Source organism: Carassius auratus, chromosome 14 (genome assembly GCF_003368295.1).
Source record: "Carassius auratus strain Wakin chromosome 14, ASM336829v1, whole genome shotgun sequence".
In the NCBI taxonomy this organism is placed as follows: Eukaryota; Metazoa; Chordata; class Actinopteri; order Cypriniformes; family Cyprinidae; genus Carassius; species Carassius auratus.
The window spans coordinates 20,799,378-20,823,095 of record NC_039256.1 but is presented as its reverse complement, the minus strand read 5'-3'; the positions used below and the strand labels follow the sequence as shown (position 1 = coordinate 20,823,095).

The following is a 23,718-nucleotide window of genomic DNA, read 5'->3' as shown; positions in this document are numbered from 1 at the left end:
TAAATTTTTAATCTTGCTGTGCTTGCTTGCGAGCTGTCCTTTTGTGTAATAAGCAAAGTGAATACGCATTGGGGACTCGCCCAGAGGTGCATTTTCTACTAACGCGTTCTTTTAAATAACAAAAAAATAAATACATTGCGCTGTTGACTTGAGACTTTAGAACAGGTTTGAGTTGCCCTATATCTGAAGAAGACTTTCCATCATTTAAAAGTAAGTGTGCACACCAAATCTAAAGCTAAACTTCCACAAATGATTCTGCTTTTTTATTGCCATCTCAATTGGATCTGAGGCAAAGTAATGATTCTTAGCAGAAGATTGTGTAAAAAGAGAGCAGAGTTCTGACATAAAGCAGTAACACCCACTTCCTCTGTTACTTTAATCACTTTCAGGTTTGGATGCTTTCTCTCTCTCTCACTCTGAGGATGGCTGCATTTGTGATTTCACTATAGCATAATCATTCCTGAGTGGCTTAGTACTACTGATCAGCTGACCAAGAATTTTCCCTCAAAGGAAGGAATGTTTGGGATGTTATTGCTCTCAGCTGCATACATTTAAAGAGGAAGATGCATGGGTTTGGGCTTGTCTTGTTTCTGTCAAAGTCTTTTGGAGTGTTAAATAACATGGATTAAACTGGTCATGATTCTTCTCAGTAGGGACTGCGGTAATACTAATTACATGTCAGAAAATAGTATATGTTAATAGTTATAATAGTAATAGTTCAGTTTATATGAAATTTTAAAAACAGAAAATTGAAATCAGGATGAATCAAAATTGAAAATGTTTGTATTTTATTAAATATTTATTGTAAATGACTCATCTGTGCGCATCAATATTTCTGTTAATATTTCGTGCCCTTGTAATCTTTAATAAAAAAACAAATTAACAAATAGCAATGATTCAAAAGTCTTTGTCAATGTATAACTCATATGCACCGTAAGAAGGAAATATTGTTTGGTGGATTTTAGTTTGACTGTAATAATGATAGTAATAGTAAAAGCTTATGTGCTATTTTTTTGAGAAAGTTCTTATTCTTCATTTTTTTTTTCTTATTTACTATTAACGCATAAACCATCTGTCTGCCGCCATCCATGTTACATCAAGCATACTCCGATTTGTATTTGAACCTTTGGGGTTTCCGTAATTTTTGTACATTTAGTAGAATTTTTTCCTGTTACTACACACTATCTGCAGCCATAGTGTCGACATAATTACAGTAGTTATTTTTAAAACTGGTCATATCGCAAGTTTGACATTTATACTTCTAAATACAAACAGCCGTAAACATGCAGGCTGCACATAAAAAATTCAAGTACATTCAGAATTTGACATATCACCGGTTGAAGAAAAATATTGGTAGCACTTTATTTTACAGTCCTGTTTCTCATGTACATACTATGTACTTATTATAGTAATTACAATAACTATGTAATAACTAGGTACTAACCCTGAACCTACCCCTAAACCTAACCCTACCCCATGTAGTTACCTTGTATTACCAGAACTTTCTTAGATAAATACACTGTAAGTACACTATAAGTACATGGAAGTACACGTACTGTAAAATAAAGTGCAACCAAAATATTGGCTAATATAGATCAGCTCATCCTTGTTTACATTTTTATTTCACTTACAAGCCATAATAGAATAGGTTTTTGAAAGCAGTTGCTGAACCTTGATAACTGTCAATCACCAATATAGTTTGAGCTCCAGCACTAAACAAAAACATAAGATTGTGCCATATTTGCCTTTGAAAAACTATTAAGTCACTATAAGCCTAAGTGAGCCTGTCTTATACAGAAAAAACAAGCAGCTCACTGCTTCCTGTTTGACTGCATCAAGATTATATTTCTTCAGGAGACCTCAATGTATTCGACTGACCTCTGTTTATCTCTTCTCCTGCCCCTCAGATAGCTTACCAGTGGCTCATCAGTCTAAACAAGGTGGTGAGCACAAAAAGAGAGAGAAGGCAGGGAGTGCAGGTCTTGTGACTCACCATTTTCTTCTTCTCTCAGTTTCCTCACCAGATGCTCCTATCATTAGAGGTCTGGCAACATAACAAACCTCACTTAACTAATGGGTAGTGAGACAGAAAATCACCTGCCAATGTGTAGAGGTAAAGTGTCCAATAAAGCCAATCCAGCAAAGCCCCCAAACAGACATGAAGCATGAAGCATACACAATAATCCACACAACTCACCTTTATTCTGGATGGCAGATCTTTATATAAACATATGAACCATTTCTTTAAAGTGCAGGAACAATATGGTAACTCAATTAAATAGAAAAAAATCTACTTAAATATGTTAGTTTATACCAACAAAACAATTGTTTTGTTTTTATGGGTTAAATCAGTTGAAGTTAACATCTGCAGGTTGCAGTGTGAGAGGTTTTTTTTAAGTCTCATGTGACGTGTAAACAGTTCATTGATTTGCTATTACCCAAATAAGAACAGAAAAATCCATTTGTTAAAAGAAACTGATGAAAGAACGGTCAGGAACCATGTGACGTGCCATATGCTTCTAATTGATCCAGGCAGGAAATGTGAGCTAGAGTAATGTTGGGACATCGATTGCAGTGGTGTTGTTGTCATAGGAAGTGAGGTTGGAGAGGGCCAGCACCGTTGAGGAAGCAAATTGGCTGCCTGTGTTTTTCTTAATACCCATGATTTTCCTCTGTTTCGGTGAATGTGAGGTCGTAATTTTTGAGATGAGCACAATGTTAGGAGACAAGCCGCAGAGGATCAAATTAGTGTCGTGTCTGAACCTAGTTTGTACTAGTGATCCACTAGTTATATACACAGTACAGACCAAAATTTGGACACACCTTCTCATTCAAAGAGATTTCTTTATTTTCACGACTATGACAATTGTAGAGTCACACACACACACACACACACACACACTTGTCTGCTAGCATGTATTTCTGCTGCAAACTTCACCTCTTAGCACCCAGATAGTCAGATTTAAATACAGTAGATGTGATGTGCCTTGTCATCGTCAACAGTTCTCATGTGCACTTCTGTCAGGAGGGTTGACCTACATATCTTCAGCTGTGGCTGAATGACTCTGCATCTGTCTCAAAGCTTTTCCTGGAATTAAATGTATGATTTATGTAATATTGAAGTGATTAAGTAGATTAACCTTAAAATTGTTCTTTCTGTGATGCAAATATCACATTCTGTTTCAGATACAGCATACAAACAGATTTCAGCTGCTCAGGTTTGAAAAACCAGGTTGTATCTTTCTGGCTCCCACAGGGAGAGATGAGAGATACCTCACTGAGATATGGGTTATTGTGACGTTTGTCTGGTTGTAGTGCAGGTGGTCTGATGGTAGGATTTTGTTGCTTCTGCTGATGGTATCTATCATTCCTAAGCTTGCACGTGCCTGTCACGGTTATGCGGACAATGTTAGAGCTAGAAAAACAAAGATAAAAACGAATGCTGTCTAAGGCAGCAGATGTGTTCTGCACACACTTTATGATTTTGTTTTATGTCTGAAACAGTTTTATTTCTTGTTGAGAAGTATCAGTTTTAGATTTTTTTTTCAGAGTCTTAAAAGTCTAACTAAATTAGTAGTGCAAGGTTGCTATGAATAGGAATGTACGATATTCCAGTTTTTTCAAAGTGTAGCTTTGTAATTGTGAGTTGGTTCATCTATTTTTTCCATGTAGATGTTATTTTTCATACATGTAGACTGTTTAGTCATTATATATTCAGAGTCAGACCAAGCTGTTCACATATGCAAAGGCATAATTTAAGGTATATATATATATATATATAAGAATAATTATTTTAATCATTGTTTTAGCGTCATTATATTAATTGTATTTAAAATAAGTGATCTTAACCAAAATTAATATAAAATTGCATTGTAATTCAATGCATATTTTAAGTGTAACCCCTTTTGTCAGACCTTTTGTTGACGAACCCTGGTATAGATCATGACACATCATGGTATTAAATTTTTTCTTGAAGTTCAGGAAGATCAGATATCAAAATAGCAGTGATATCAAATGGCAGCTTTATGTTTGTTTTCCAACATGAATTGTTTAGTTTATGGCTGAGTTGTTGACTTGACTGTATGTAATGTAGCTTAGTTTTAGAAGTATGCACCAATAATAATTAATGCTGATGTGTCCACGCTGCCTGGTGATGACAAGCAGACTGGGGTCAGATACACGGGATCAATTCGGTTTAAAACTTACATTGATTAACTCACATGCTCCACATCATCTGATTAGAATTAATGGAGACGGGTTTCTAGGAAGCACATGTCCTCCGGCACTGCATTTAATTTGTGAAAAACCAACTAGCTATTGGACAAGTTCCCGATTTGATTTGCAAACAATCTGTTCGTCCTAGCTTATGATTGGCAGAAATGACCTAGTGCCAGATTTCTTGACCAGCCTCTGAACCAGTGTTACTGGCTCTGAAAATATGGGTCATGTCCAGAATGGCTGATAACAGTTCCATAAGAATCGTGTTCTGATATTAATGTTCATGTCATCATAAGTTTATTTTGCAGCTGCATGGTTGAGTGAGGTAGTAATGATGCATTAAAGGCAAAGCCTCAGAACAGGATCCCGTTTGGATGAGTGCATTAACTCGCGTTTTCAAAGCCATATTAATTGAATTATGCCCACAAATATGAAGAAAAAAAAGCTCGGCTGCATTATTATAACATCATTAATAAGAAATTAACAATAATAATAGAAAAAATAAAACATTTAAGAGCAATATCATTATCGGGCATTGCTTATATGAGCATGAAACGAATCTCTGATATGCAGCTATTTCAGCATAATTGTTTATGTTAACTAATCAGATATAGACTAGCTCTTGCAACTTTTATCTGAAAAAAAAAAAAAAAAAATCGCCGATGCAGATGTGAACTTGACCGAAAGTGTAACTCGGATTGCGCTTTACAAACACGAAAGTACAATAAATTCACATTAGTGTCACTATCGTTATTTCCTATGTAGTATTATAATATTTAATTAATATTTTGTATTCAATTTGCACTTTCTGATCAACCAAAATATTATTTAAATATTATTTAACAGCATGGAAATCACTGATTATTGCTAAATAATTGAATGAGATTTAAAATATATTTAAGATAAAAACTATTACAAACAAATAATTTTCGTCATCTCTACGAATATGTTTAATAGGCTACAAATATATCCAGTGCATTTTTATTTTATAAAGACCATTTCATTATTTGTCTGTGATTTAAAAATTAACACACAAAGATACTTTTTCTTTTTTTGCTACTTTATTCAACTGCATTTATTTTTAACAAAACATTATCTTCCAGTATAACTTTAGCAGCATATTTGATCCAGCGGTGAAACTTAGTTTTTAAAAGATAAGAAAAAAGTTAACCAAACAACTATTATAAGGTATAAAACAGAGACCAATAGCCTAGATCAATAGCCTTCACTTTCACTTTCACTTTCACTTCACTTCACTTTCACTAGATATTTTAACTATGGCTAAAACTCAAAACTAAAATAAAAATTATAAAAAAAAAATGGATATTATATTTACCACGACCGATGAAAAATTCAAATGTCTATTCAAAAAGATAAGGCGCTCTACGTGCTCAGATGAGAGCCGAGTGCGCAGCCTGTTCACATTTAGCGGAATAAATTAGCTCCGCTGGAACAGATGTTGCAGGAACAGCCAGACACCACTGGACAAGTAAGCCTTCTCTGTCCCTGAAACTAATGGGCAGCAAATCTTTCACCACCATTTCAGCGAACAGCTTTGTCATCTTCTCGGTTCTGCCTGCGTTGCATTTAAGTTTACGACAAGTGATTCAATGCTCGTCTGAGTTCCGCTCTGTTATCGCCAAATATTTTATGTACACATTTTAGATGATAGCGGATTATATTTGTTGTCGATGTGTGTGACAGCTTGGCGCTGCACAGCTTACCCTGAACTGTATTTTCAACGTTCTTCTCAAAGGGAAGCCAGCCATCACTATGTGACTTTGAGGCCATGATTATCTGTCTTCTAACATCTTTTGAGGTATCAAGTGGGAAGCGAACCAATCAGAGATCGGAGCGCCGTCCAACGTGCTGCCATAACCAATAATAAAAAAATAATTATAATTTCGATCATCGTTTATGTGATCGATCATCGCTGTCGCGGTCGAGTACTTGAGTACTCGATCACTGTTGCACATCCCTAATTGAAACACAAGTTAAGTACATAATAAATAATAATTTGGAAACATTTGATTTTGTGTCGAATGAGACACCCAACGTTGGCCTCAGTTTCGTTTTAGCCTAAATTAATTCATTTTGTCTAGTCGTTTGTATTGCTATAGCTTCTTGTTGTTCTTTTCTAAATACTGTTAATTGAAAGGATTGTTGTGGAATAAGGTGAACTAAAATAAGCTAGCTATGTTTCTAAACGTTTTTCACGTCTACATTAGGCCCAATTCTGAATTGAATAATAAAATGAAACGTATGTTTTTTCTTTCTCTAAAAACGTGTGTGTGTAACATAGGCCTATTTTAACCATGCAGCAAACCTTTTAAATATTTTGAGAAATTCTTAAAAATTACTTTTTAACCATTTAACTGATTGTATTAATCAGTCAAAATTCTTAACAGTCGGTTAACGGTTAGCCGGTTAAAATCACATTCCTAGTATTAAGTAGAAAAGATGACTGAAAAGATGCTTTAACAAGGACTTCTCACTGCAGTAGATGACATAATAGATGGAATTTAATCCATCTCAATTCTCCAGGAAGATTTCTTATTAAGATTACTTTTAAACTTGTGTGCACATTCCTGCACTGTTGCCCTACCAAGATCACGAATTAGTCTAAAGGATAAGTCACAAATTGTATTAGATTTTACACGGATGGCTCAGTTTTGAAGCTGAAGGAAAGGATAAAATTATAAAGATAAAAATGCAAATACTGTATTGGATTTTATTTGGGTCTGGTTCCTGGGCACTATGTTCTGTGAGACTTTGAGTTGTTGTTACCATATGATGACTCGCCAAACTGATGGCATTGCTGCTGATTAATTTTTCTCGGACAGATGGAGAGTTTTGGCATTTTTCATGAAATGGATACAGTGTAAATGCACTGCTCTTTAAAGTGGGGATTTGTTCTGTCTCACGTCAGAGGTGTTGAATCTTGTTGTATCCAACAATCATGTGCCAAGTCATAATCTAATTGATATTTTATTCATGAAGAATGATAATGTAATTCCAAAATTATTGGGGCTTCCTAGTTTTTGTGCACAACCCAACCAAGGCTCATTACAAAAATACACGTCTCTATATACATTTATCCACCACAGTAATTAAGAAACTTACTGCACATTTCGCAGTAATTTCAAAGTTTACTGTCCGAAGACTGACACTTAAACACACGTTTTCATTACGTGTCCATGGCACGTATTGCTGTGTTTTCAATACACTGATATTGTGGCTGTTAGGAATTCAAATATCCGAGGAGTGTCACTACAGATTAAAGCTCTGTGATGTTGGAAATAACCACTACGTGCAGGATGTCAAAATAGTTTTGAAGTCATACCATAACATTCTGTAAGTTATTGTGTGTAAATTAGGCTTTATAAATCAAAACTTTGTACCTGTAAATCATACTTTCTTGTGAAAAGGAATAGAATTAGTCAGGGAAGTGCCTTTTTATTCCACAAGTAGTGAAATGAACTCATCCTCTCGTACTGAGGACACACACATTCACAGTTTGAATATTTCCATGTCAAAGTTGAAGCACAGAACTGTACTGAAACTATGGTTTCATGTGTTCTTGCTTTATCCCTAAGTTTTGGGATGTCATTGAGTTGCTCATTATATAACATTACGCAATTTAGTGAAAGATCAAATAGAAGACTAGATTTCACCAGCTTTCCTTACGAACCCAAATATGCCCTTTCAGCACTGATAACCCTGCAAAGTCAGAGAGGCACTACCTTAAAGGACTTTTAGTACTAACTGCAATTACGGCATATTAATTATTTAAATCTTTTCATTTCATGAACATTTCATTAATAAACGCGCTGATGAACACGAGCATGAAATCAGTATATTTATTGCCAAAATTTGATTCTATATGTATCTCTTCATTTTGTTGCTAAGGTTCTTTTGTTGAAATATATCATTGTGAATTCATTTCCTCCTGTGAGCATTTGTTATTTTCTCTCAGTCCATTTTTGATGGGCTGTTGTTTATACTTTAATATCAGGTGATTTTTGGATTCATATTACGACTTTATCTCGGCTCTGCTCATCAGCTGCTCCAGGTCAGCTGCATGAATCATTCATGCTGATACTAATATTATGGTGCTCATAGGGCCTACAATATTAGCTTGTGGACCAACATTATTAGCTTCTGGACTCGTCTTTTGCTCCTCCACCCCAGTAAACACAGACACACACACACACACACACACACACACACACGTGCATATAAACACCATCATTATCTCAGTGTTGATGCAAACTGATGAATATTTGATTCTGCTTCAACTTGTGTCTGTGTGAGCGTGCCCAGATATGTGAAAGTGCAAGCATTTGTGTGTGTGTGTAAACCTACTGGTAAAGAGATTCCTTTCTGCATTTTTGCGTTTAGTGCACAAGTCTTTCTAGAATGCCTTGAGGGAAGGATAGTGGGCTTTGCTGGGGAGGTGAGGTGGGCTGGCTGCTGAAACAAGCAAAAACCTTCGTATTACCTCTTAAAAACAATCAATTATCGTGACCTGCTCTGCCTCCCTGTGGGGGTTCCACCTCTCCTCGAGAGCGGGCCAGGCGGCTTCGACATATGAGTCAGTGTTTGGAAGTGACAGGGCTTTAGTTTGCATAGCCTAACTCGTCAGAGCGCCTCCATAATCTCCAGTGTCAATGGAGCAGTCACATAAGGAATAGGGAGGCAAGCAGCCCACACATACTCTATTACATCGCTAATGAGTTTACTGGTGATATGCTTTCAGTCATGCTGGTGAGTGTAAGTTTCATCAGAAATGCAAGTCAACAGAACACAGTGAGGCCGGGTTCAAGCACAACCTACTCATAATTCCATTCCTCCAGTTGGATTTGTAGTGGAGTTTTAGTTGATCTTTTTTGGACTGTGAATTAATAAGATTGTTTATGAGTTATTACTGGCGTCTTCAGCATCACACGATGCTTCAGAAATCAATCTTATATGCTGATTTGGTGCTTAAGAAACATTTTGTATCATCAATGCTGAATAAGCTCTGGAATATTCTTGTAGAATCAGTGATACTTTTTTTTAAAGACTTTTTCTGTGGATAGAAAGTTGCATAGGATAGAAAAGAGCACCATTTATGAGAAATAAAAATATTATTTTTTCATTTTAAATGTCTTTGCTGTCTCTTTTGATTTATTTAATGAGTACTTGCAGATTATAAGTATTATTAGGCCTATTTTATTTATTTATTTTTACTTTTATTTATTTATTTTATAAATCTTAGTATCTTCAACTTTTGTGGTATACAATAATGCATAGTTTTTGGTGTGTTAATGCACAGTGATGTACTGTACAGCAGGTCTTGGGACAACATTCAAATGTCAATAGTCAACACTATTAGAAATTTTATAATTTATGCCAGTTTTTGATGTGAAATTAATGTAAAATAAAGTGAAATGTAAAATATAGTAACTTTAATCTATTTCTATTATTATTGCTGCAAAAAGTTTAAAAAATGGCAATGACATGAGCAAATAAGTGTAATGAGTGTAACTTGTATCGGTATTTTGTAATGTACAAAATGTAAATGATGACAAGAATTGAGGCTTTGTTTCTTTTTTTTCTTTTCTATTTAGCAGTGGATTTGCAAGGCTGCTGTCCCACCCGGTTCATAGTTCCTCCGAAAACCACACACTGGGTGGCCATTATGCAGAGAGGGAAGTGCACCTTCAAGGAGAAGATCCTCAAGGCAGCTGCTTTTAATGCCTCGGCGGTCATCATCTACAATAACAGCACCAAAGAGGACACAGTCACGATGGCTCATGAAGGTGAGTGCCATAATCAATGTGTTCTCATTAAGACTAATGCAACTCTCTCTTGAGTGTCATGCAGACTTTTCTAACTTCTGTAGTCAGTTCCTTTAGATAGGAATCAAAGCTTGTCCCTGTTGTAGTAATTTTAACACTACATGCAGGAGATTTGTTAAGATCGTATGTGCATGTAAATGGATATTTTTATTTGACTGAATAAATCAATTGAAGGGAATATTTTATGACCGAACAGATATACCTGACCTGTTACATTTAGATCTTTTTTTTTGTAGTGCTTGCAGCCGATTTTAATGCAGTGAGGTACATTATCTAGAAAAGTCATTGTCCAAGGACTAAATGGGAGTCTGTGTGTGTGTGTTTTGTCAGTGCAATAGAGAAACAGTTTTATTTTGCAGCTCCAAAATTTGCAAAGTGAAGCTAACTGCGAAATGAAACTAGCCAAAACGTGTGTGTGTGGGTGTGTGTGTGTGTGTGTGTGTGTGTGGGTGGCTATCACTAACTCTAGAAGAGTTTTGTGCAGTAGACAGCAGACAGTTTAAGGGAAAATGTTGCTGTGCTCAGCGAAAAATGTATTTTTATTATTATTTTATTTTATTTTTTAAAGCATTTTAGTAAAAGCAACAGCTGACACAGTAATTTTAATGGGCATTCCATTCCATTAATGTTTACTAAACAGACCACACAGATGGTAACCGGACATGAGATAAACAGCACCACAATACATCAAGCTACATATAATACATTATGGATTGTTTATTATGAATTATGCAAGTGTTTATAATACTTTCATGTAAAATCAATCATGCTTTTTAAATGTATTGTAGTCCTGTTAGATAGTAGATCAAATTATAATACGCAGTTTATTACAAATTTTATTTTGATTATTAATGTATCATAACATGTCATTAGTATTTTTTTTTTTTAAGACACCTGTTCAGAATATATGAATGTTCTTCATTTTACAAGTAAGTTGTCATTCTGTCTGAGGTAGACTTTTTTTAAACTGTTGATCTGTGTATACATGCAAACTGATATCTGTGACAGTTACATCGCAACTATTCTAAAAAAGTTTTTCCGCCATGGGTGCATTTTAAAGATGCTTTGAAACTCCTCGAAACCTCTTTGTTCTGTTCCATTTATGTGGTGTTCTGTCTAGATGTTTTTGAACGCAAGAGCACATCCTGTATGAATGTTTCCTCACTCATTCTGTGCTGCCTGCTCTCTTTAATTAACAACTGGAGGTTGTTAATTAATGATTTATGTTATTTTTTTTTTATGTTATGAGAAAATATTCGGATGATTCTCAGTTGTATGGAACCAAAACAGCAGCCTTGAGGAGCAGGAACATTCAGGATTAATTGTTTGTGTATGTAGGTATTTCATCATTTGTCTCGGGGTTATAAACCTGCCGTGAGAGTGTGACAGAGACTGTTTGGTTTTTGAGGGCATTCGGGCACGGTGAAGGACTGTGCGTACTGGAATTCATCCCCCCGTGCAGTCACTGTTGCTCTGCAGGTGCACTCTCTCTACACACACACACACACACACACACACACACACTTCTAGCTTGGCATATGTCCAAGAGCTAAGGATGCACATGGCACATAAGATTCAACCTAAAGCTTCTCACAGAACAACCTAAAGATGTTTAAAGGGTACAGTACAGTAAAAAAGGGGAAGATAATAGGAGATGGTGACTCATGGCAGCGCTATCAGAATGGGATCGATGAGATATTTAAATATAGCAGGATTGCATGATTTATTCAGAGGGTCCTTTTCCCCTGCCACCTATGGGATTCAAGCCTCGATGTACCAGCTGTTAATCTTGAGGTACCTCACGATTCAGCTGGATTTTGATTTATGGTGTCATGAGACAGTTGTCCAAGGGTTCTTGATGTATTTCTTTTTTTCTTTTTTTTCTACTTCATAGGGATGCAAGCCTTCGTGAGTTAGGGTGACTTGTTGCAAAATTCATTTTTAAGATCTTGTACAAGATCTTCTGTTTTTGTATAATGTGAATGGAATGCTAGACCAGAGCAATTTTATACTGATATGTAAGCTGTTAATTATCTTAGCTGTTAATTATGAAATAAAGCTGAAATAATATAAAATACAAATATTAGATGGAAATCTTAAACTGAAAAGCTTAAAGAAAAACTTGAAATGCTACCTTGATTTTTCCAGGTGAATCATTGTTCTTGCACCACATAATTTGTTTTTTCTGTTATTATTATTATTATTTCCTTTTTAAATACATGTGAGGCAGTATTTTCATATGTAGATTTCAGTCACATATTCAGAATACTATCTTTTAAAAAGAAAAAAATGTTGTGCATCCACAGGAAGTTTGGGGTTGTGTGTGTGTGTGTGGGGGTGGAGACATGTTTGCAAACAGAAAGCTGCAAGCAAACTGAACTGACACATTTCTTTCAAGAGCAACAAACTTAAAGATTTAGTGTATGTGCTCATAAAGGCTGCATTTATTTTATCAAAAATACAGAAAAAACAGTACTCTTGCAAAATTCTATTAAGATATAAAATAAAAGTTTCTATTTTAATATCCTTTAAAATATAATTTATTTCTGTGATGCAAAGCTGAATTTCCATCAGTCATTACTCCAGTATAAAGTGTCATCCTTAAGAAATCATTCTAATATGCTGATTTATTATTAGAATTATCAATGTTGGCAACAGTTGTGCTGCCAAATATTTTTTGGGGAAACTGCAACACTTTTGTCAGGATTCCTTGAATAAAAAGTTAAAAAGAATATACTTTATTCAAAATATTTATCAGTCTGATACCAAACTTTTGAACGGTAGTGTGTGTATATATATAATATGATATATGGTAACACTTTAGTTTAAGGTGCAGTATTTGAGTGCATATTGTAAATATTTACTGTAAATGTATTTATATAATTAGCATGATAAGTCATATGCTTTTCTCTGAGCATTGTTTTTACCATAGCATCAACATCTTTAATTATCTGTTCAAGTACAATTTAAAGACACTGTTATAGGAGTTGAAACCAAAATGTAAAACCAGTTACATGCTGAGTGCATCTAAATTGATCATGCCAAATGCTCTCTCGAGTCTCGAGTGGTTTGAAGGATTGCATCACCTTCACTGTCTGTGTCAGTCAGCATGCGCAGGGCTTAAGACCACCTTTGAGGGAGTTTCCCCTTTAACACAGATCGATATTTGCATAGCTTGACCTTTATGCAAGGAACAATCAATAATGAATACAATTAATTTCTAAGCACTGTTATAAAGTAAGGCCATTTAGACTTTGTTTTAGCATTTCTAAATGCATTAAAGATGAGTCAATAACATTTTTTTTACTTTTTAATCCATATTTGGTTAATTTTGTTGAGAGATCTATTGGAATCATATTTGATAGATAAAATATGAAAAAATCTATAAAACTTTTTAAAGAAGTAAATCCGATAATATTTCTTCCATGTTTTAATTTTAATAGCAAATCCCCTTTGTTTACCAAAAAATAAAATGTTTAAATTCCATTAATTAAAAGACAAATTAAATTTGGGTGAAACTTGTTTACTGTTTTTCATAATTATATTGCTTGTAGAAAAATGTAAACACAATTGTTTATATAAAAAAAAAATCTATACAAAACCATAGCAGTTAGTAGACTGCAAATTAAACCTTTGTTTATACATGATGAAACAACCATAATGTCAGACACACAAGCAAGCCACATTCACACTGACATTCAGACTCCCTTTTCACACTCTTTGCACCCTTATGACATTCAGGATTTGGCTGTAAGATGCAGCAGTTTTTATACACAAGGGATGATGCACCTTTGATTACTTCCATAATAAATGCATGCCTGTTGACCCTGTAGCCTTACACTACAGTCGTAATCCACTGATTGGATGTAGTTTTAAGCATTATCTCTTCATTGGACATATACTATATAAAGCTGTTTTTAATCATCTGCTGAAAGTACTAATATGTTTTTACACAATATAATTATATAATTAATATGGTGTTATTTTCATTTTCTTATAAATATAAAATACTATTTCATTCAACATTTAATCTAGTGCTTACTAATAAAATGATTTTGTTTTGCTTTTCTTTATTAGGGGAAAAAGTTCTTTTTTTTGTTGCATTTCAGAATGTTGTATCCTGATGTATGTAAAGAAATTAGGATTTGTTTCACTGTGCTTCACATTTCTTTGTAATCAACGTAATTCTTTAAGAACCTATGTGGTGCCTTTCATGAGGTTTTGTATAATATAACCTGTGTCCCTTGTGCTTCTTTCACAGCCCTGCCATGCTATCTGCTGCTACAAAGCTGTGAAAGTAGATTTGTGCCTTGTAGACTCTAGAGGCCATGAAACTCGTCATCAGAAAAAGCCAGTTAATGTTTTATTATGGCATCTCAGTGGTTTATCAAAGAGCTTTACCTCAGAGATGTGTTTCCACAGTCTTTCAGTCCAAACACTTGCAGTTTAAAATGCCAGAAACCACAAACTGAAAGTTGGATGTGAAAATGTCAGGGCACATATGACAGAGGCATTCTGGGATATATCTCTCAAAATGGTTTGTATTTAGAGTTTGTGCCATCAAGGTTAATCATATCGTAGGAATAGTCAATATAACAATGTGTTGAGTCTTGTTTGCTTAAATAACAGCAGAAAAATAGTTATTTGCCATTGCATTTGTTTTCCTGTATATAGGGCAGTTCAAGTGCAGAATATAGTTAGATTAGATCACTGACTAGGACAGGTCAGCAATAGGTTTCTGTCTGTACTGTTCTGACCTTATTATTTCAAAGCCTAAGGGCCAGTATTATATCAGTGTCTGTGGCACGGCCTCAGCCCTAGATCGGTGTTATGGTGTGCGTTTATGGTTGGGGGGGGTGGACGGGGTGTTTGTTTGTCCTCATTTAATGTTGGCATGATTACTGTGCCATTTGTGTGACTGTAAATGTTTATTAGGTCAGATCAGAAGTATTCAACTGTATATGTACATTTGTATGCTTTCAATACAGGTAAAAATAATAATAATAAATCCATGCATCGGCAATATGTTATGCAGCTTTCCTGTAAAATGTTGTTTGTGTGGATCTCATACTTGTTGTATATTTTATATTTAGTACTTTATCATTTCAGAAAAGTCTTTCCAAGTGAGTTTTCATAGGCCTCATTCCCTCTGTTTTTGACCAATTCAATATGAAAAAATAAGATTATTTTGATTTATCCTAAAATAAAATATGAATAAAACATTTCTGGGTTCCCACAGGTCCTTGAGATCCTTGAAAATTCGTGATGTCCTTGAAAGTACTTGAATTTATTTTGTGCAATAAGTTTTCTGAAAAAAAAAATCGTATTATTTCCTTTGGTTCACTAATATGTTATTATGCTAATACTTTGTGACCTATGCATATTAGCTTGCTTGATTTAGGTTAGTTACACGCATTAACATGCTACGTTAAGTGTTAATTTGTGTTGTACGTTGCCATGACGTTTACGCACCTACAAAACTGCTACGATAGTACCTCAACGTTTCACAGATACACCATGAAATTAATGTTGAATTGCTTTGCTTGTTAAGATAATGTAAACCCCTGAGGCAAGAAAAACTTACAGGCATATTCATATATCTTAAAACTTCTGGTTACAGTACATGACCCTAAGTTCTTTTCAATGAAATTAATGCAAAATAGTGTTCCTAACCATTCAGTATAATATGGAATTGTCCCGTATTCGTAGGCATACGCCATATGACGATAGACCATAAAAACAACAAATTCATCATTCTTTTTGCACTAATAATTTTTTGAATTGCGAACATAGCCACTCAAGGAAGGGTTTAAGACCTTGCAGAATCCTCTCTCTGCTGGACGCTCCCACTTCACTTGCGCTAATGGCAATTCCCTTCACCATCTGCATTTTGATTTTTCAGTTTGGGTGAATGCAACATCCAGGTAGGCAAGAAAACATGCAATCAGCCTGAGGGAAGACATCTTAAAGTTAATGTTGTTAAACAGAGAAACAAAACTACATATTTTTTAAATTGTTACTTTTAGCATATTCCTAAACCTAGACCTCATTAATATTGAAGAACAAATTCATGCACCAAAATCAGCCAACGCACTCCCAAGTTCTGTTTAATGGAAAAATATTTATTTCATTTATTCGTAGGCTACATGCTTGCAATAACATTTTAGATCAAAATCATAAATGTCATTGAAAAAAAATAAAATAAAAAACTTTATTGAATGAAGTTTCATTGATGTTCAGTCGTTATACTTTGTGTAACACACAACCATAATAAACAAAACTGATAAGAAAAAACTAAGCAGCAGCTTAGTTATTTCAACAACAACAAAACAAAAAAACCCATCAGATTTTAAATGTAATGCAGGCAATTCTGGGAATGTCAGTTTACTCACTGTAAATTATAAAGTCTTTCTCCACTTCCAAAAAATGCTATACTTCTGTAAAATTACATGTAACGTCCAATAAAATGTTTCACTGTATATAGTAGGAGAATTTGCCACTTACCATTTAACTGGTTTTTACTCTAGCATTTTTACAGTTTTTTTTACCCTTAAATAAATTTTTACAGCATGGTACAGAAAAAATATTTTGAGCGTCCCTTATTCTGTCTCTTATATTCCTATAGTCCCATTTTCTGAAGTTGACAACCCTGATGCAAAAGTTAATATCAGATCATTTTAGAATACAGTATAGGATGTACTGAAAATCTCTGTCATAAGGCCAAAGAAAAAAGAAAAATGCTTTTTTGCATAGATGTGTTTGACACATGAAAACTAACAATTTATCTTACAAGGTAACACGATGTAAACTTGCTCTCACTTGAAATGTGTTTCCACATAAAGTCCTGGAATTTCAGGGTATTGGACCTGAAAAGTCCTTGAAAGGTCCTTGAATTTGAAGTTAACCAAGGTGTGGGAACCCTTTCATTTGTAATAGTGTAAAATAAGTCATACAAATAATTTTATTTTACTTTAAAATTACAGTACTAATATTGACGTCCCAATTTCTTCATTTGCAAACAGTAAACCATCAAGCTTTTGTTTTGACCGGTTGCAATCATGAAAATGTAGGTGCTGTAAAATGTATAAAATACATATAACATTTATCATGATTTATTATTATTACTCATACTTGTATTATTTTATTGTATTAATGATTTAGTAATTGCATTCTTTTTTTTTCTCTTTCACATAATTTTCTTGGATGAAAATAACTTGTATCTCAATATAATTTATCTGTCCTAAGGCACTGGAGACATAGTGGCGGTAATGATCACCGAGTCCTTTGGAAAGGAGATTCTGGGATTCCTGGAGAAGAACCAGACTGTGTTGGTGTCTGTGATGGTTGGGTCACGAGGGCTGCCCAAGAACATCAACCGCGGCTCCTTGGTGTTCGTCTCCATCTCCTTTATCGTGCTGATGATTATCTCCTCTGCTTGGCTGATCTTCTACTTCATCCAGAAGATCAGAGACACCAGCGCACGCGACCGCAGTCAGGTCTTAGACAACACACACACACACACACATATACCAGCCTAGCACTTCTGCTTCAGTATTCTCCTGTTGCTTTTTTGAACAGAACACACAAAAACACACACTCACCTTCAAGCTTGCATCTAAAAGCAGTGCCAGATTTTTCTTCCAAAGATCTCTCTGATATTTAACAGGCTTATCTGACCTTCATGGAACTTCTTGTATGCTCAAATATAGTAGTAAATGGCCCAGCCTTCCCAGCTCATGAAATCTTAATGCAGAAGTGTGTGTGTGTGTGTGTTTGGTGACACTCTGCCTCTTCAGCGTCTGGTTCCACACACACACACTCACAGTCCTCATTACTCCACAGAAGGGCTGATGTCTCTCAGCCCTTTCTATTTTAACAGACTTCTGAATTTACTGCTGGCATAAACTGCTGTAATCAAGCTGTTTTAACGTCTGCTGGTATGAAGGTGAAATCTCTTATTTACTAGTTAAATTTAAAGTAGTAGACACAGTTTATACTACGGAGTGCAATGAAAACAGTGAGTGCATTTGAATTCAAGGCTTTGCCCTGAGAATGTGTAAGGTTACTTAAATCTTTTTAATTGGGGGCATGTCATAGACAGTTTCAGCAAAAGCTTATTTGCACATCTTTGCCAGTGTGGTTATAGCTTAACAGTTTTATGAAAAAAAAAAAAAAATAATAATAATAATAAATAAATAAATAAATAAATAAATATATAAATAAGAGTGCAATAAATTATTCAAAAGTGGCAGTAAAAACATTTATAATGTTAAAAAAGAATTGTTTCAGATAAATGATTTTTTTATCTTGTTTATTCAAGATTCCTAAAAATGTATGACTGTTTTCACAAAAATATTAAACAGAACAACTGTTTTCATCATTCGTTAAACTATAAATGAAAAGTTTTTTGAACACCAGGTTGATATTAGAATAATTTCTGAAGGATCTATTAATTCCAATCAAAATTCTAATAATATTTCACAATATTACTATTTACTGTTTTTTACTGTATTACCCACACATACTGCACCTTCCATTGACTTCTGTTGTCTTTTAATTAAGCTTATTATAATTAGTACAGACTGACCCTAACCCCTGTGACATTTTTAGATTTGAATGAAAACATCATTTGGTCATTAAATGAACCGTACTTGTGAAGACATCCTCATGAGTCTGTATATCTGTGTCTATATTTGAGAGGACATTTTGAGACCTTTGCAAATATAGCACATACATGCATGGTTTAGCCAGCATAAATCCTTTGGCCCTGGTTGCCCCTTTGGCTTTTTCTGTAAACTGTCGGCGGTAAATCGCTGAGCGGTTTATTTAGCATTAACTGTCAGACCGAAGGACCGAGGACATCTCAGAACAAACACTCATAAACACACACAGACAATAAACTGCCCATTACAGGCTGCACTTATGGCCCTCACCGTCAGGCCTTTCACTAACTCAGCCTCATTTGCTTTATACAATCCCGATAAGACACTTTAATATGTTGCTTCTATCACAATTAATATTGCTAATGCTTTCTTCTCTGCATTATTATTCCGCTCTACCTTGTTTATGAAAATCTGAATCGCAATTGTTTTTTCTGCTGTTCAGAGTCTTTTATTCCCCAACATAGTTTAGTAATTTTAATTTCCTGTTTCATTAAGTCAAGCTGTGAATCTAAAATTATGTGAATTACCGTCTCATCTCTGTCTTTTGTTACTATAGCGACGGCTGGGAGATGCTGCCAATAAGGCCATTAGCAAGCTGACTACCAGGACGGTAAAAAGAGGGGACAAGGTGAGCTCTTTTAACGTCATTGCTTGTTTACTTTCCTCAGGCATGCATCTATCCATGTAATGTCTGCCAGGCTATAGTAAGCAGCACTGTGTCCTATTATGGAACTGTTTGTGCAATTCTTCATTCATATTGCATCTCTGTATTCCATGAAGTACTCACTAGACACGTACACACTGCAGATAAATATGTCTGTCACTATTCTTCTGAGTGCTTAATCACATTGCATTTTCAAACAACTGAAAACTACAAGTAGATAGAAATGTAGCCTTGCTGTCTAGCGGCAACCTGTACATTACAGTCTACACCGAGTGCATGCGGTTTAAAAGCAGACGCCTAAAGAGCATAAACAAAACACAACACCTTTGGAAATTGCTGCATGGTGATACGTATCTGCCCTACTATTATTACTTTAGCAGGTGAACCTACTTGGTTTCTGGTTGAAATCCCTGTTTCTGTTTGCAGCAAAACAGACATTACTGCACTACATGTACAAATGCGCAGTAACTTTCTGTTCATCCAAGTATCATAAAAATGTATGACAGTTTCCATAAAAATATTAAGCTGCACAGCTGTTTTTAACATTGACTGTTTCTTGAGCACTAAATCAGCGTATATTCTGGCTGCTGTAAACTCAGCTTTTAACATTTTTCAAACATAATAAAAAAGCAAACTCCGATCGGGTTAACCTGTTGAAATCAGTTTACACCAAAGCAAACAACACAACGCAGATTTTTTTTTAATCCTCTTTATAATAAAGTGACTAGGGATCTCAGGATTAAAAAAAAAAAGAAAAACTGCACAGTATATTTATGCATGTGGTGCATCATTACTTGTGTAATAATACAATGCATATTAAACCTTTGCTCAAGGTCTAATTTAATCAATAATTGGTGGTTAAATATTGGTGACAGATAGTTTAGGTTCATCTCTAAAAGTACTCTTGAATGTACCACAAAGACATTGACCTGTGTAAAGGTGAATGACTGTCAGGTGAGCGATGAGGTAAGAAGGGTCGTGAGACTTCACAGCTGTTTGGTTGGGAGAAGGGCTGGAGCTGTGCCAGTCAGTGTGTATCATAGCCCAGTCAAGGTCAGCTCACATCAGCCATGAATAAAACATCAGTGGCCTTGGAGAAGTGCTGCAAGAAATTGAAACCCCTTCGTCTGAGATGTCCTGCTCGCTAGTGATTGAGTGAGAGAACATCTGTCTATCTTCCTCTGCCTCTCTCTTTCAGTCTCTCCTTTTTCCTTTTCAAGTGATTGCCTAATTTTATTTTTTTTGATCAGTTATGACGCATTTCCCAGCGATGATTCATCTGTACAGCTTCACTGCCTTGGCTGAAGCCTCTGAGTATCAGCCACGTCCCTCTGCAGGGACCGACCGGACCAGAGTCGATGACTCTCACACTGAGAGGGCCCCATTAGAAACCAAACACCACTCGTCACAACATGACCTTGACCATGCAGAGTAGACAGGACACTGCCAGGTGACGGAAATAGCATCTAGAGTAGAGAAGATGCTTCCAGGAAGAGCAGGACAGTGTGATATAAAACCTAGGAGGATTTTGTCACTTTCTAAATGGCTCCATGCCCAGGGAGGTCTAGTTAGTTGCCTGAGTGATGCGTTGCCTGCTACTAGGGGTATATTTATTGTGTCATAATATATAAATAATGTTTGAAAGCATTGCTGCTGCATAACATTAAGTCTCATAGGAAATGTATGATGAAGTCCTATTAAATATTGGGTAAGAATGCCACTTGAGCCGTTATTGTAGCATTAAATAATCAAGTTAATTGTCAGTGTCATTTTAGTATTATTTTACATACTATTATTGTATTTATTAATAGTTTGAATTAGTTTTGTGTTTGTTTTATTTTAGTTTAAGTTTTAGTAATATTATGTTGTCATTTTTAATTTAGTTCAGTTTTTGTTTGAATAATTTCAGTACTAACACTTAAACTTTATTTTAGTTGGTTGCAAATGTAGGATTTCTCGTTTCTCATTGAATGGCGATAAAAAAAATATCGCTGTTAATCTATTCTCAAAGTTGGGTTTGGGAGCTGGGTCTATATTAAGCAAGCTGATGACTTTCCCCTTGATATTTTATATAACTGACTCGCTAAGGCCAGCCTAAAAAGATGCTCAGGACAGTTGACGGGCCACTGCTGCGCATCGTCATGAAAGCTTATCTTTTTCACATGTTTTTACGCCTTAACGCTTGTCGATTTAAACATTAAAACATCCAAACACAAGACGCGAAAAGATGAACGGAGTAGCTGGTTACTGGTGTTCGATGCGCACGAGAGAGAGAGAGCCGCGTGTCACGGACACCAACACTGAACCAAGCTCTCTTCTGCGAAGAGAAAGGCGTCTCAAAATACTTGAACATCAAATTAGCTTAATTTTGCTCTTGTGCCGACAAATACATACAAAATATGTCAAAATCTCCACCTTGGAAATAATGCACAAAAAAACTGTCAATTATTTCTTAAGTGAAAGTAAACAGTTGAGGGAAAAAATGGGATGTGTATTATATTGGATGCGTTCATGGTCTCTTAAAGTGACCGCGCCTAATTTAGCTACTGCCTGCTGTAATGTTAATCCAAGAAAATGAAAGAAAATCACTCACTGCTCTTGACTGAATTACTTTTTAGTTTTAACAGTCAAAACAAAAATTCAGACACCAGGTAGAATTTTTGATATATATAGCAAAACTGTAATAATGTGAGAAATGATGAAGGTGTCTGAATAAATATAGGTTTGATTGTATATTTCATTTTTACATTGAAGACTATCCAGTGCTATTTTACATTTAATTATTTGGTTTTTGTACCTTGACACCTACAAACTTGAAAAAACGTAAACACTGGTGTAAAACAGGCGTGTTGTTTGCACCTTGTGCAATGTGTAATTAGTTTACAGCTTTTTGAAGCACTTTGTGATACATTTTGGAAACAGGAGATGAGCCCCTTTTCTTATGCATCATCTAGCTTGATAAACCCCTTCTCAAAGACTTACTGTCTGTCAATTTTGTTTGGGTAACGCGCATATTCTGAATGTCTTCGGCAGAATTTGAATGACCCATTTTAATCTAGATTAATTTCAAGATCACAGTGAGATTAATCTAGATTAAAAAAATGTATCTATGCCCACCGTGTGTGTGTATGTGTGTATATATGTATGTGTGTGTGTGTGTGTGTGTGTGTGTATATATATATATATATATATATATATATATATATATATATATATATATATATATATATATATATATATATATATATATATATATATATATATATATATATATATATGAAGAAATGCGCATCACTAGTCACTCCTATAAGTAGGCAGCGTTTCCTCTGTGGTGTCAAGATTCGCTTCAGACTGACCTCATTGGTCAGTCAAGTGACAGATGGACTGAAAGCAGAGCCAGAGAAATACCGCATCTTTGACACATTGTATCTACTAAATCTGCCGAACGATTGCTCTCTCCTGCTCAGTCAACCTGCAATAATTATACAGAGACACACTGTTACCCGAGCAGCTTCCTATAGTTTTCTCTGAGACTTGACATGGGTTTCTAGAAACACTCTGAAGAAATTCTTTCCATGTTTTTTTATTCTATTTATATTCCAGTATTTTTGGGATCTGTGTTAGGTAATTATTGACACAAAATACAGTATGAATGTTCAGAATGGCATGCTATCATACATTAAAATAGGAATGGAGTATGCCGTAATTTATGGTGTGCATGGAACAAGATGACCTACTTCATTTGCCAAAATGACTTCATCCCATAATATGTGCTCGTCTTGATCTTTATTTTTTAAAGTGTTCCTAGAATTGTAAAACTGTCTAAATAAGTGTCGCAAAAAAAGAAAAAAAAAAAAAAAAAAAAAATATATATATATATATATATATATATATATATTTAGGACACACGTATTCTCTTGTCGCAGGAGCCATGTGTTTTAACATTTATAATATACTAGCTGAAATATTCGCTTACTGCATAATGAACGGCTTACAGTACATATTTTTCTGCCTACTATTTGTTGAAGTATTATGTAATCCATGTGGATTATGCAATGATATTGTTTAACTGTATTATCAACACTATATTCATTATGCAGATCACGTTTTTAAGTGACCTCATTTACAACATGCATTTTTAATTAAGTGAGTGACAGCTAGTTATCACCTAAAACATAAAAGCAGTTAATGTGCAATTAAACCCTTGATGTATTGTCAAAAGTTAAGAGATTGCAATGTGCAGTGTGCTCTTATGTTAATAGAATTCTGCGTGCAATACTGTGCACATTACATACATACTTTGCTATTGTAACTGTACAGATTGCTACAC

The 23,718-nt window shown here is 35.0% G+C and overlaps 1 protein-coding gene across 3 annotated transcripts in view; it reads left to right on the top strand.

Moving 5' to 3' along the window:
• The window catches only part of LOC113113988 (E3 ubiquitin-protein ligase RNF130-like), a 40,162-nt gene that overhangs the window by 4,729 nt on the left and 11,715 nt on the right, over positions 1-23,718 (top strand). For 2 of the 3 annotated variants that reach the window (XM_026280639.1, XM_026280638.1), the window contains exons 3-5: positions 9,831-10,022; positions 17,307-17,557; positions 19,281-19,352. In XM_026280639.1, the coding sequence (XP_026136424.1) occupies positions 9,831-10,022; positions 17,307-17,557; positions 19,281-19,352 (515 nt within the window). The remainder of the gene's footprint in view (positions 1-9,830; positions 10,023-17,306; positions 17,558-19,280; positions 19,353-23,718) is intronic. The other variant, XM_026280640.1, reaches the window with a different exon arrangement.